Genomic DNA, 15,082 nt, shown 5'->3' with positions numbered 1-15,082 from the left:
CATCAGGCTAACAGAAATCCATCACATAGTTTTTCTGCATGTAAAAACAGATGTTAATTGTGTCTGACCAGATCTGTCTGATTTATGGCACTCACCCTAACTGGAGTGCTCTTGGCCTGGACCCTCTGAGACGGTGCCCCTGTGGGACCTGGATCCCTCTGGCCTCCTCCAGCACCCTGTGATCGGACTCCTGCCACTGCAGATCCATTAGTACATGTGCCATGCACGCTTCCTGTCCTCCTCGGTCTCTGCTTGATACCGTCCAGTAGCCGTACCAAGAGGATGTTGCTAGGCAACTCATCCACGCCACTCTCCACTAGCGTGCGGCACTCTGGGCAGCGCAGTTCTCCACGCGACCCCACAATTCCAAGCAGGCAGCGCCGACAAAACGTGTGCTGGCATGGCAACACCTTCGCCGTAGCATCCAGACGTTCCAAGCACACCGGACACTCCAACAGGTCCAGGAGCGCAGACTCGTCCATTTTCACACTCCCACAATCTTTCTCAGCATAGACGTTCATTCAGTCAGTTTTGCCTCTCCAAAGAGAGAAGCGCATGATGTGAGTGTGTGGATATAAGGTTGTTTGGAGGGAAAGTCCAATCCTGATGTCACGTCACTCCCATGCCGCAGTCATGATCATGTCTCTAGCATTCACTGTAAAGAATCAAAGAAAAATATATCATATGACACTTCTGTCTTATAGAGCATTACACGTGACATTTGATGGTTTCAATAGCAGGCACATGAGCATGCAACGAGGATGTTCAAGAGAGTTTCTCAAGAAAACTGACTCTCAAAATCCAGAATCTTCAAAAAGATCTAAATTGTTTTTTTTTAAATGCACAGTAAACTTGGGACAAACAGCAGAAACACTATGAACTGGAGCAGACAATAGCTACAACCATACCAATTGGAATGGGAATTAGGCTATAATGAATTTAATGATTCTGGTTCAGATTTTGCTTCCTCTTAACGATTTAAGAATCATTCATTCGGGAATCAGACAACACTGGTCACGCTGTATGCTTGATGCTTCTCAATTCACGCAGTTATTCACTCTGCCATACTGAAGTATGCATAGTGCGTGTACTGTGTTCATTCCAAGAAGAAAAAGTGCACTTGAAATACCGGGATGATAACCCAAAAACAAAGTGTGGAATGTTGGACACCATGAACTCAACTGTCGCCGCTTTCCTTACACTTTATACAATTATAAAATTCATAGACTGGATGGAAGAGTACATAGTGCAGTCTAAGCGCATAATGTACAGCAGGTCATTTAGCACACAACTTGATTGTTTTAGTACGGTATTCCGTCCGCCTTTGCAGAAAAATGCACGTTCGAGATGGAACTGAACGGTATGAAAATCATTGGAGTTCAGTATTTTCTGTTCTCTAGTCCCAGACATACAAAACACAGTGCCAGACGGACCTGGCAACAGGAATAACGCTGAAACAACTAAAGAGAGTTTACCGTCACGTTTGGTCAGTTGGCAAGAAGAGCCTTCGAGTCTAAACTGCAAATATGCGCCCAAAACGAGGTTGTAGTGCTCTCGCCAGTCCTGTCCCTCCTCGAGCCTCATGCACTATCATTACGTTACCGGTTATTGACTACCACGTTCCCAATCAAAAGACGAGGATATATAAAGGCAAGCAGAACAATGAATAGAGAATAAATAAAAACTAACTGCAAAGTCAAACATCTTTATGGTACTAGCGCATTGATCTGAACCAAAGTATTGTGTACAGAAACGTTATAAATCAAAGAAATGTAGTTAACATAAATAAAGGGTAAGTTCACCCCAAAATACAAAAGATAATGTTAAGCAAATTGACAGCCTCAGTCACTGTTCACCTATATTGTAAGGCAGGAAATGCAGTGATAGTGAATGGTGACTGAGGCTGTCAGTCCCTAGCATCTCTTTTGTGAAATGCATATAGGTTTATAACAAAATTAAGGTGAATGATGTGGAATTTACAGTTTTGGGTGAACTATCCCTTTAAACCTTCAGTGCAAACACTCAACCTCGCCCTCTCTGTCGTTTAAGTCCTGAATAAAACCAACAACCTTGTATTTAATAACTACAAAGCCAACATTAGCCACATTGTTTCCGAGTACCGGTACAAATATATCGACCTTACATTGCAGTATGTGAGTCTGTTTAAATAACTCCTGAAACTAACTAACCCATCACCAATCGTGTTTTGAAAACTAGCCACGACACAATTAAAATAAAAAGCGTATAAAGTGTCGTACGCGATGTCACAATAAACAGTGAAGGTCAGACGCTTTTATATACGCGTCTGTCTGTAACTCGTGTTCACGTTGATTGTAAGTAACCATGTAGCTTCACAAACTTTGATTCGATGTTTAAATTAAATTTTATTGCGGTGATATTTGTGAGAACACAAAAAAAGCTACCTTAAATAAGGGCCCCTTCTCACTCCTCCTCTTCTTCCAGAACAGTTTCTTTCCCCGAGTTCCTCGAACTAGGGAATTCGTCCTGGAAAAGGGATCCTGAAATCTTGATCGCCCAGTTGGACACAAGTTTATATGTTCAGACCCGTATACCTCAGCAAGGAAAAGATCATCGCTCGTGAGTCGTTCAGTCGAAACAGCGAAAAAAAGAAAAAAAAAATCCGAGTCCGAGAGATTCAGGTAGATTCAATTTAGAAGAAAGCGAAGAAAAACAGGAGAAGCGAGCTCCTGCGTCCGAGCGCCATGACGAGCCCTGTGGATACTATGGGACACTGCAGAGGACGTGTAGTCGGGAGGGAGGATTTTCAAAACGCTCAGCTAGAAAAATGCATCAACCGTTTTGAGCTCAGGCTTCGTCCTTACGAAATGTTAGATAAACAACAACTGAAAAGCTGCAGTTTTGATCGTCATAAATAAGCAAAATGTATTTATAAAGCTGATTTAGTCTATACGTAGTGGGTAACGTTGTTCATTGACGATTAGTTTGTTTACAATCTCCGCCTGCATCATATAGTGTCACAAATGACGGGAGTCACTGCAGGGGGATTTTTAAAAACTTTCCTCTAGTAGCAGCAGGTTTAAATGGAAAGAGAGATCAAATTTCACCAGATGAACCTCGAGTATGTTGTCAATAGCACACTTATATACTACGCTTACTATTTATGCAGTATATAGTATGCATGTATATAGTATGGTTATCTGCCTGCATAGAACACCCAGGTTATCTAATTGCCAAAATGTGCAGTAACAGAGAACAATGCAAGGAATACTATACCCCACAGTTCAACCTGCTCAACTTCACTTTCCATATTCAGAACTGCAAGAAATATAAAACAAATTATTTCAGAGATCATAACTTAAATATGCACATAATTACATCTTGTGACAACAATATAGCATACTATTCTTTGAAACATTTAACCTTGCATAATGCATACTGGTTAATATATCTGTAAAAAAAAAAAAATATATATATATATACAGGCAATATTCATATTATAATACCATGAGGTAAATATTATTGCTCTCAAACACATTCTCTCACATCCCCTTGAAACCTTTAGAGTATTATTTACCATAGTTTTGCATCTCTCCTCCAGCTTGTGGCTCAAAGGTCAATTTTCCACTACCTTCCACATGCACACTGGCACACACAAAGGTTAACACGGAGGTGAGGTTGTTGGAAGGTCGACCCGTTACATCACTGGTGTGTAAACCGTGCAAGAGACACACAGCCCCTCTTGTTCATCAGACACAAGCCCCCAAGGCTGGCATAGTGGGTCAAATCAGATCAAATGCGTCCTTGTTACATGATTATGGTCAAATACCTCATGGTTTATAAAACAGGAAATGTTTTCCATTTTAAAAACACCCATTCTTGAATAACCCACTGCTTCAGTGCATGCACAAAAGTGGGTTTCATTCTACAAAAAGAAGCCTTTACTTTAAGGTTTGAGGATCTAAGGAATGTTTCAGTGATTTGTGAATAAAGGTGAAGGTTTGGCGAAGTTTTGCGTGAGGGCGAAAAGTTTTCCACGTAGATGTTCAACTCATGTTACATTTTTATTTGGTGACTTCTGTGTTAAAAGGATGATTTCACCCAAAAATGAAAATTATGGCATCATTTAGTCACCCTCATGTTGTTCCAGACCTATATGATACCTGTGTTACTTCTCTGGAGCACAAAGGAAAAATATTAAATGTTTCTGAACTTGTCTCAAAACCACATTAAACCCACTTTGAATTTCATTAAACAAACAAAAACAGTTCTTCGAACATTCTTCGAAATATCTTCTTTTGTGTTTCACAAAATGTTTGGAATGAAATGATGGCGAATTGTTCATTTTTATGATACTGTTATATTTTTGTTCATATTTTGAATTAGATTTTATATTTATATTTTCTGTTTTCATTTTAAAGTTTCGGTAATTTTGTTTCGTTATTGTTTTTGTCATGTTTTTAGTTCTTTTAGTTCTAAATGGTTTTCATGAAGTTTTAGTTTTTTTTGTTTTAGTTATTATAGTACTTAAAATTCAACTAAATGAGAATTTTAAAAATATATATATATTTTATATTTTATTCAATTCATGTTTATTTCAAGTCATGACCTTTTTTTCATGGTTTCAGTTTTAGTTAACAATAACCCTGGTGTGAACACTCTTTAAGATAGCAATGTGATTTAGTCATCCTAGTCATTGCAGCTGAAGGCAAAGTTCTCAAGCCCTAAAGTCAACAGGAATTACATCATCAGCTTCCTATCTCACTGGCTCATATCATGATGAAGTAATATATCTTATAAGAATTTATAGCATACAGCATAAACAGAGTAAGCCAAAGGCAGTACGTGTAGCCTATAATTGTTCAAAAGCTTTTCAGTTAGGTTTATTTACAGTAGCGCATATATTTCTACACACCATAAGCAGAAAGCTAACAATTTATTTCTCTCATCTGTTTTACAGAGCCCACAGAGAACGCAGATGTGATGAATGTGCTACACAATGTTAGACTTGATTTTGAAATGGCCTTTTATTAGTGTTTGGCTCGTCCTTTGTCTGCTCCAGGAAAAATTACAACACATCGTTGTGAGCAATTTGCACACTTAACTAAATCGTGCCACTGTAATGGAAACATTTGGTAAGCAAGTGTGTGTAATTGAGCTGAAACAGTTCATGAAGGGCTCATTTGAGTGCATATGCATGTGAGTGCAGTGTGTATTGTCATGCCTTGGCTAATGGGAACAATAAATCAGAAAGAGAAAATAAATACGGTAAATATGTATGGAACAGAAAAAAGAGGTAAGAGAGGAATAGTATTGCGAACAGAGAGTGAGAGAGAATAATAAAGAAGTTAGATTTATGGTGGCACAGCTCTTGGATGTCAGAAGTGATCCCGCTGGAGCTGGCAGCAGCCCTCCGGTCATATTTCACTGTTGCTGGGGGTCATTTAGTCCACCCCCTGAAGGGAGGGGCAGAGGCTGTAAAGCCTGGTGCAAATTTCTTGGATAACCCCGGAGGGAAGGCCTGCTTTGATTTATTAATTGACCCAGTCATGGCCCAGTCTGAGGTGGGATTGTTCTTCTGAACTTGGAATAACAGTGCAGGTGATTCACAATAATTACAAGCATATACATGATTTCATAGTTTTATACATATTCATATACTCAAAGTGCCAGAAAAAGTTATATTGGCCTTTTTTTTTTCCCTTTTTAAATGATCGGCAATTTGCATTGCAATTCTGCCACATCTTAAGCACCAGCTGTGTATTATATATTAGAAATATTTGAAAATAATACAGTTTACAATTTTTATTACAATTTAGATCTACTTTATTTATTTTAATAAATATTTTTTATTTTATTATATTTTAAAATCTACTTTATTCCTATGATGGCAAAGCTGAATTTTCAGCACATCATTACTCCAGTCTTCAGTGTCACATGTTCCTTCAGAAATCATTCTAATATGCTGATTTGCTGCTCAAAAAACATTTCTTATTGTCAGTGTTGTGCTGATATTTTTTCAGGATTCTTAAAAAGCTCAGATGAGTAGAAAGTTCAAAAGAACAGCATTTATTTAAACTATAAATCTATAAATAGATTTAAACTATAAATACTTCTCACTTTTGATCGATTGAAAGCATCCTTGATGCATAATTCATACATACATGCATACATACATACTGCATTTATACATATATTTACATTTTCATAGCCTTATGCATCATCATTCTTCATGCAAAAGGAGAAGATAATGACATTATACTAGAGCTAGAATTTTATTTTAGCTTTTATTTTTGCACTTGAGTGAGTTTGTGATCAGCAATTTGTCTCCATGCACACATTAAAGCGTACGATTCTGCCACGTCTGAGGCGACAGCTGTGTCACGGGCAATAAAAAAGCGAGGAGGGGTTGAGCGAGAGAAACAGATAGGAGACGTGACAAATGCTTTTTCCTCAAAACATGAGAGCCAGTCCTGACAGACAGAATAATGGATTCAGGGATCCTTTGCAGCTTGAACGCATCTGTTTTCCAAGGCCGTGACAATCGACCACGACCATCTGAATCTTCAAAACACAGAATAAGGGCTAGTGTGAGTCAGCTGTATATTCCAGCTCTCAATAAGTAACAAGGCTTTTACATAACCTCCAAGTTCTTGCTCAACCATCTTCAACTTGACATAATATTATTGCCACTGTCACTGAATGTCCTTTGGTCAGTCCAGAGTTTAGCAGTGCATTTGACATTAGGGATAATTCTTACACCCCACTGTTTTAGTGTTATGAGGGGTGATGATGGGGGATGGAAAGCACTGCGCCTTTCAATCCCAACAGTTCAGTGCAATGATGTCAAATACCAAATCTATCAGAATGATATAGTTTTATCATTTAAAAATATAATCAATGAGACAAATCTGAAAACATCATACTGGCCAATATTAAAGAAATATTAATTTATTACTAAATTCATATTAATATATTTATTTGTGTTGGTCAACACTATATATATATATATACACACACACACACTAGTGTTCAAAAGTTTGGGGTTGGTGGGATTTTTAATGTTTTTGAAAGTCTCTTATGCTTATCAAAGCTGTATTTATTTGATCAAAAATATAGGAAAACAGTAAAATTGTGAAATAAAATTACTGTTTTTTTATTTGCATTTATTATAAAATGTCATTTATTCCTGTGATGGCAAAGCTGAATTTTCAGCATTTCCTTGAAAAATCATTCTAATATGCTGATTTGCTGCTTAAGAGCCATTTCTTATTATCAGTGTTTCTTACTTTATAACATTTTTTGTGGAAACCATGATACATTTTTTCAGCATTCTTAAAAAACTCAGAACACAAAGTTGAAATAAAAGAAAAAGAAAGAAAAAAAAAAAAGCAACTTTCTGACCCCGAACTAAAAATGTAATTTAGACAAAACAGTACAGAATTTTATTATAAAAAATTGATGTACACAATCAAATCTGAGGCGATTTTGCAGGTTCTGAGGATATTACAATAAAACATGTTTAAATTGTCCATGTTTTCAGTGTTAAAAACCAATCATGGTGTTGTAGGTCATAACAGCACTCTTTGTACTTGACATTAATGTACGCAATTTAGGGATAAATTATAGATTTAATTCATTTATAGAAGATAAATATGAAAACATTATATAAAGGGCTGACACACAGCACAAACACTGAGTTTCAGACTTTGAAGCAAAATGTGTGACAACACTCCCTGATTCCCCCACATAAACACACTTTGCACCAAATGTTCTCTGCAGTTCATCATCTAACACATCCTGCTTTCTCTTTCCCTCTCTAACCCACTCAAATACATCTATCAATACACGCTTTACAGCTCGCGCCATTGATAATCTCATGTTCCTGTCTCAGCAGGACTTCATCGGGATATTGAATGTCTGTTTCCACACCAGAGACGGTTAATAGTGCAGAGGTTAATGAAAGAGCAGTATTAATTTGCCTTCAGGTGGGGGAGGTTTTTAACTCAACCTAACCTACTTTAAGAAGCCCACTGAGAGAGTGTACAAATAAACCAGATCTGTGTTTCAACTCCCATGGAGGGAAAGACTCCGCAAAATTATACCTTCAGGCAAAACACTTGTCAGATTAGGCACAAAGCCATCGATGAAATTAGTGAGGTCAGATACGGGGCAAAAACGATTCATTCATGTGTGTGCATGGCAAACAGAGTGTGAATATGTTTGCATTGCATATATACATAGGAGATCTTACTCATTGCCTCACATATTGCCTTTTGGGAACCGAACTCAGGAAGTCAATTAACTCAACCCCTGGGATTTGATAAATAGGTAAAAGATTTTAGAGGAACGGAGGGTGAGACGAGGATAACAGCTTTTTCTTGCTCAATCCATTCTGCTGTCTTATTGCCTTATTCCACTCACCCCATCCGTCATGAACATATTAAACATTCCCACAGCATCCACAGGCCTTGATTAAGAATCCTCCTGAACTCCATGACTCCTGACCATGAATATTGAACATTATATCAATGCAATGAATCACTGAAATGTTTATATCATGAGCCCAAGTTTCTTTTGCAATGGTAAATGCGTATCCTCATATCTGTAAGCAGTCGTTTACATGATAAATAGTTAATTAGAGAGCCTTTTTAACTGAAAGCATTTCAGAAGCATTAACCGTACTGATTTGATTAATGATGCCCTGGCGTCATTCTAAAATTGCGGTACAAATATATACGTCTTCCTTGAAATTAAAAGGCACTCAAATGAAAGCCATGATAAAGAGAATAATAATATACTCTTCCATCCATCAGTGCTTCCTTGTATGGCGTAATTTATTCTCCCACAGGATCAGGTAGATGTATTTGCATAGCACAGAGCTAAAGCTCAGAGGCATAATTAACTGTGACAATGGATATAAAGCAACACGCAACCGAGTTTGTGCTAAACTAAGCATGAAACAGAGTGAGAAATCAAAGGATAATTGATATCACTGAAAGTGTTTGGTGGTAGTTGAGGACAAAATGCTTATATTTATATTTTAGTCATCACCTGATGTTTTACTGCCACTACAAACTGTTTTTGCTGGATAAGAGACAAGTTCAATAGTGTAATGATTGATGATGCTGTTCAGGTACAAAGACAAATTGTAATATATAATATTACTAAAATAACTTTTCTATCTGAACATATTGTAATTCATTAGTGTGATGGAAAGCTGAATTTTCAGCATCATTACTCGTCTTCAGTGTCACATTTTTTTATTATCAGTGTTGTTCTGCTTAATATTTTTGTGGAAACTGATATGTTATCATGGTTCTTTGATGGTTCCCTCTCTAACCCACTCAAATACATCTATCAATACACGCTTTACAGCTCGCGCCATTGATAATCTCATGTTCCTGTCTCAGCAGGACTTCATCGGGATATTGAATGTCTGTTTCCACACCAGAGACGGTTAATAGTGCAGAGGTTAATGAAAGAGCAGTATTAATTTGCCTTCAGGTGGGGGAGGTTTTTAACTCAACCTAACCTACTTTAAGAAGCCCACTGAGAGAGTGTACAAATAAACCAGATCTGTGTTTCAACTCCCATGGAGGGAAAGACTCCGCAAAATTATACCTTCAGGCAAAACACTTGTCAGATTAGGCACAAAGCCATCGATGAAATTAGTGAGGTCAGATACGGGGCAAAAACGATTCATTCATGTGTGTGCATGGCAAACAGAGTGTGAATATGTTTGCATTGCATATATACATAGGAGATCTTACTCATTGCCTCACATATTGCCTTTTGGGAACCGAACTCAGGAAGTCAATTAACTCAACCCCTGGGATTTGATAAATAGGTAAAAGATTTTAGAGGAACGGAGGGTGAGACGAGGATAACAGCTTTTTCTTGCTCAATCCATTCTGCTGTCTTATTGCCTTATTCCACTCACCCCATCCGTCATGAACATATTAAACATTCCCACAGCATCCACAGGCCTTGATTAAGAATCCTCCTGAACTCCATGACTCCTGACCATGAATATTGAACATTATATCAATGCAATGAATCACTGAAATGTTTATATCATGAGCCCAAGTTTCTTTTGCAATGGTAAATGCGTATCCTCATATCTGTAAGCAGTCGTTTACATGATAAATAGTTAATTAGAGAGCCTTTTTAACTGAAAGCATTTCAGAAGCATTAACCGTACTGATTTGATTAATGATGCCCTGGCGTCATTCTAAAATTGCGGTACAAATATATACGTCTTCCTTGAAATTAAAAGGCACTCAAATGAAAGCCATGATAAAGAGAATAATAATATACTCTTCCATCCATCAGTGCTTCCTTGTATGGCGTAATTTATTCTCCCACAGGATCAGGTAGATGTATTTGCATAGCACAGAGCTAAAGCTCAGAGGCATAATTAACTGTGACAATGGATATAAAGCAACACGCAACCGAGTTTGTGCTAAACTAAGCATGAAACAGAGTGAGAAATCAAAGGATAATTGATATCACTGAAAGTGTTTGGTGGTAGTTGAGGACAAAATGCTTATATTTATATTTTAGTCATCACCTGATGTTTTACTGCCACTACAAACTGTTTTTGCTGGATAAGAGACAAGTTCAATAGTGTAATGATTGATGATGCTGTTCAGGTACAAAGACAAATTGTAATATATAATATTACTAAAATAACTTTTCTATCTGAACATATTGTAATTCATTAGTGTGATGGAAAGCTGAATTTTCAGCATCATTACTCGTCTTCAGTGTCACATTTTTTTATTATCAGTGTTGTTCTGCTTAATATTTTTGTGGAAACTGATATGTTATCATGGTTCTTTGATGGAACGTTCAAAAGAATTGTTTTTGAAAACGTTTTTTTGTGACATTTAATTTGTCCTTGTTGAATAAAAGTATACTTTTTTTTTTCTGACCCTTTGAACGGTGTATTTTATTCAGTGCCAAACTTTTGTGGATGTATAATTATCTTGTTTGGAATACACATGAATGAATTCGTAGAGGCTTGTAATATATGACTGGCATAGATATCTGGCAAAGATACGACTAACAAACACACCCACATCAGTTTGTGGTTGTCTGAGAATGTGCTGGTGTTCTGTGATAAGGGGAAACCCCTACACACTTCCAGCCAATTCTTATGACAGCTGCAAGGTTGTTGCTGACTGACAGCTCACTAGACCAGTCAGGTTACAGATAGGTGAAGATCTAGGTAGCTGAAAATAGATATTGGCAACTGATTTCAGCTCAGCTGTTTCACATCTAAAGCGGAGTGTTTTATTGCCAAATACACACATTCTTTGAGAAAAAAAAAAAAGTTTATTTCTCAGTACAAAGACATACATATTCTGACATGCACACAAACGGTAATGCTTCCAAATTATTTAACAATTTTCTGTACACTTTCAAGTACCACATTTTGCCAGCAACTAAAACAAAGAGGTAATTTAATACATCCCACTGGAGGTGCAGCTGTGTACAACATGTATAAAGCATGTGCACAGCATTTATAAATGCTCTTATAGTGACAGTTCACCCAATAGTGACAATTCTATCATCATGTACTCACCCTCATGCGTTTCTAAACCTGTATGTCTTTTTCTTCTGCAGAATATACAAATAACATGTTTTTTCTATACAATATAAGTCAATGGGATCCAAAGTTGTTGTGGATCCCATTCATTTTCATTGGATGGACAAAAATGGCATTTTTTCAGAATATCTTCTTTTACGTTCTACAGAAGATCATACAAGTTAGGAATGACATGAGAGTGAGTAAATGGTGACAGAATATTAATTTTGGTTGAACTATCACGTTAAAACCCCCAATAAACACTTTATCTGCATAGTAAGTCTAGACAATCTTCCTAAATAAGTTTCGCCAAGTCCTGAAATAATGCTTTAAGATTTACCAGTAAGAGATCTTGAAAGAGGCAAAATAATTTGAGCATGTTATGTAAACGATATGTAAAAAGTAGAAAAAGAGGTTCTGAAAATTTGATAAGATTGGTATTTTTAGACAAGAAGTTTAGACTGATCTGTTGTCTGAGGTAGACAGCTGGTTAGAACCTGCTGCCTGTTGTGTGCGAGCACCTGATATTGGGCAGATAATTGACCTCTGACCCCTGAACTAGACCTCCCAGGCCAGCCTAGAGCCTTAAAAAGCGGTTTCCATGACTTCAGCTGTTGTGAATACAGCACGAGCAGCATTTTCACATATAGTCTGTCATCAGCTAGGAGGACACACATGTACATCTCTGTCTGAGACTTCTTACTTCTCGCCTGCTAACACTCGGCTACGCTTTGGTTAAATATTATTATCCACAGCACATTTATTTATATGCACAAAATTTACAGAGTTGTGCTTCGGTGACTTGGGATATGGAAGTAGAACTACAGTCAACCGTGGACTCTAAACTGCCCATGCTTGAGTGGCCCATTTCTCTTTTTACCCCCTCTCTCTCTCAATCCCCCTTCCTCCACATGCACCTCCTCAGCCTGTCAGAGTGCATCATGGGAATACTTCAGCCTGCCAGCAGATTGTCCAAGGCTGCCAACGGCACGGATGAATAACTTCTATTCATCATTATCTGAGAGAGAGGGAGAGAGAGGGACAGAAGGGAAAGAAACACAGGAACTGTTATAGGATAATCAACTCACTTACAAGACCGAGATCTGAAGAAAACTTCCAGGCTATATTCCTGATGTCAGAGGTCACATTAAAGTCCATAATCAGGAGTTAGCCTTGAACACACAGTGTAAATGCCAGAAATACCCTCACATCAATCAGAAGCTGCTACACACACAAGCAGACACATGTAAACCCTTTAAACCAAATGATGTGACCTGACCCAAATGCCCTGGAACTGCTCAGAGATTGTGCCGCATACATCTGCTGCAAGAGCAGGCACTGCTTATTTGAACACTTCATCTATTTCACTCTTACTAAGTCTGTTCGGACTAGTGAATGAACTGCACACATTAAGAGCTGAACTCTGCTTTGATTTTACATTGTTGCGTCATGTTTTTGACGTGTGTTGTGTTCTTCTTCTTATCATCATCATATTTATTATAATTTCTTATAATAATAAAGATCATGATAATGATAATAATAATAATAACTTTTATGATATATAAAGACAATTTATATTATGGAAATACAATATAATTATAAATTTTGATATTTACAGTTTTTTTGGGGAAGACATAACTTACGTGTATATAGTGTTTTATTATTATTATTATTATAATTACTAATAAAAATAATGTTAAGCTAGTGATAATTTAATAAAAAATAATACATCATAAATAATAATAAATTATATATAATTCTACTGTACACTAATTTTGTTTGTTATTATTTTTACAATGTAAACTTGATTATTTATTGTTTACAGGTAGGGATGTTCATTTTAACCGTTTAACCGGTTAACCGACCAAAATAATTTTGACCGATTAATACAATCAGTTAAACAGTTTAAAAAGAAGCTATAGCAATATAAGCGACAAGCCAAAACGAATTCATTTAGGCTAAAACGAAACTGAAACCAACGTTGGGTCTCTCATTCCACACAAAATCAAATGTTTCCGTATTCAAGATGTATTTGAATGCCAAAATATAATTTATTATGTAGCCTACTTCACTCGCGTTCCAATATCCACGTAAAACAAAATGTTTTGCATAACATCACGGCGGTGCGGTGATAACACTTAACGGCACAGATTTTACTACATATTTTCTTTACTACATAATTTTTTTTCCATATGTTTGACTGACTATATTTTATTATGATAATGAACTGGCTGCATTGTCAAGGTAGCAATGCTTGTGCATGTGTGTGCATGCGGCGCCGGCGCAATCACTTGAATTTTTTCCTTCTAACATATATCACATCACGCACCAGCAGCGCTTCTGTCAGCGGAGAAAAACATAATAAAGCTAGGCTATATATACATTTATACAACAGTTCTTTCTGGTTCTCGAATCTGATTGGCTGATAGGAGTGCGATATTAGAGTCCAACAGAGCTCCTCGACCTCTTCACCGTTAGTATCACTCCGGTTGCTGAAGTTGCCGTATTTCTCACAGCGAGTGTCATGGCGGACGCTGAAATTAATCCCCGGAAAACAAATGTTAGTATTTTTTAACAGGTCACAGACACTTATCCTTTCTAATTTTTTTCAATTCTAATTAAAAATAATCTTGTCGGTTAACGGTTAACAATCGGTTAACGAGCGTCGGTTGGGAAATATAACCGAAATGAACATCCCTATTTACAGGGTTTCCAGTGTACATATACATTAGGGATGGAACGATTACCGGTTTCACGATAAATCACGATAAAATGCCCTGACGGTTAGTATTACCGTTTAAAATTGAATTATCATCAAAACAGTGTTTGATTATCGCGATTTAGAAAATTTGCGGTAAATCCTGTCCAGCCAGCATCAGTCTGACGCAGAAGCAGTTTTTTTTTGTTTACCTAAAATAATATATAAATACGGGGATATGAAATATTGAATTGAGATTGTTTTGAAATCTTACCTGTTTATAAATCCATTATGAACAGTGTACAAAACAATCGTCAGGACAATATGATCACTACAGCAAAATTATAGTAGTATTAATACTAAATTCCTCAAATGATAAAGCAAATTTGATGCGTTTCCTTCATTTTCAATACAATCAAAAACTGAGACGCAAGACGGCAAGCTGCATTTGAATGAAACGAGAGAGCACGTCCGAGCCTCTGCGTTGATACAAGAGACGTGGGGCGAATGCCAAACAGAAGTGAGCATCCCTATGCCCTACTCCCTTCGAAGGGCAGAGCCCTTGAAGTGTGTTCTTTGAAGGGTGCAGGGCATTACTGTCTCGTATAAGCGTTTGGAACTCCCTTGGCGAAGGGAATGACTGACCAAATGTTGCCTTGACAACGCTGCGCACGCTTGCAGCATTCAGTACTCCATCAGTTGTTGCAAATAAATATATTATTATTATTATTATTTTAATTCAAATATTGTCTAATTGTGTCTTATTTACTATTAAACGTTTTCAAACTAAACTTGCTTACACTACCGTCTTA

The 15,082-nt window shown here is 37.1% G+C and overlaps 2 protein-coding genes across 7 annotated transcripts in view; both read right to left on the bottom strand.

Annotated features, from left to right (window-relative positions):
- LOC107665389 (E3 ubiquitin-protein ligase SH3RF1) overlaps positions 1-2,893 on the bottom strand; it is a 55,623-nt gene extending 52,730 nt beyond the window's left edge. Inside the window, exons 1-2 of one of the 3 annotated variants that reach the window (XM_016456261.1) lie at positions 2,424-2,893; positions 96-655 (exon numbers count right to left, since the gene is read on the bottom strand). In XM_016456261.1, the coding sequence (XP_016311747.1) occupies positions 96-521 (426 nt within the window). In that variant the 5' untranslated portion in view covers positions 522-655; positions 2,424-2,893. Of the gene's footprint in view, positions 1-95; positions 656-1,475; positions 1,496-2,423 lie in introns of those variants that run through there. The other 2 variants (XM_016456259.1, XM_016456260.1) reach the window with 2 other exon arrangements.
- A 9,546-nt stretch (positions 2,894-12,439) lies between these two features.
- Positions 12,440-15,082, bottom strand: part of LOC107665351 (serine/threonine-protein kinase Nek1-like) — a 33,193-nt gene continuing 30,550 nt past the window's right edge. For all 4 annotated transcript variants that reach the window (XM_016456189.1, XM_016456190.1, XM_016456192.1 and 1 more), the window contains one exon: positions 12,440-12,590. In XM_016456189.1, coding sequence (XP_016311675.1) covers positions 12,577-12,590 — 14 coding nt within the window. In that variant the 3' untranslated portion in view covers positions 12,440-12,576. The remainder of the gene's footprint in view (positions 12,591-15,082) is intronic.

The sequence above is a fragment of the Sinocyclocheilus anshuiensis genome, unplaced genomic scaffold (genome assembly GCF_001515605.1).
Source record: "Sinocyclocheilus anshuiensis isolate Anshui unplaced genomic scaffold, SAMN03320099.WGS_v1.1 scaffold199, whole genome shotgun sequence".
NCBI lineage: Eukaryota > Metazoa > Chordata > Actinopteri > Cypriniformes > Cyprinidae > Sinocyclocheilus > Sinocyclocheilus anshuiensis.
Note: the sequence above shows the minus strand (reverse complement) of the source record. Positions and strands in the feature narration are given on the sequence as shown.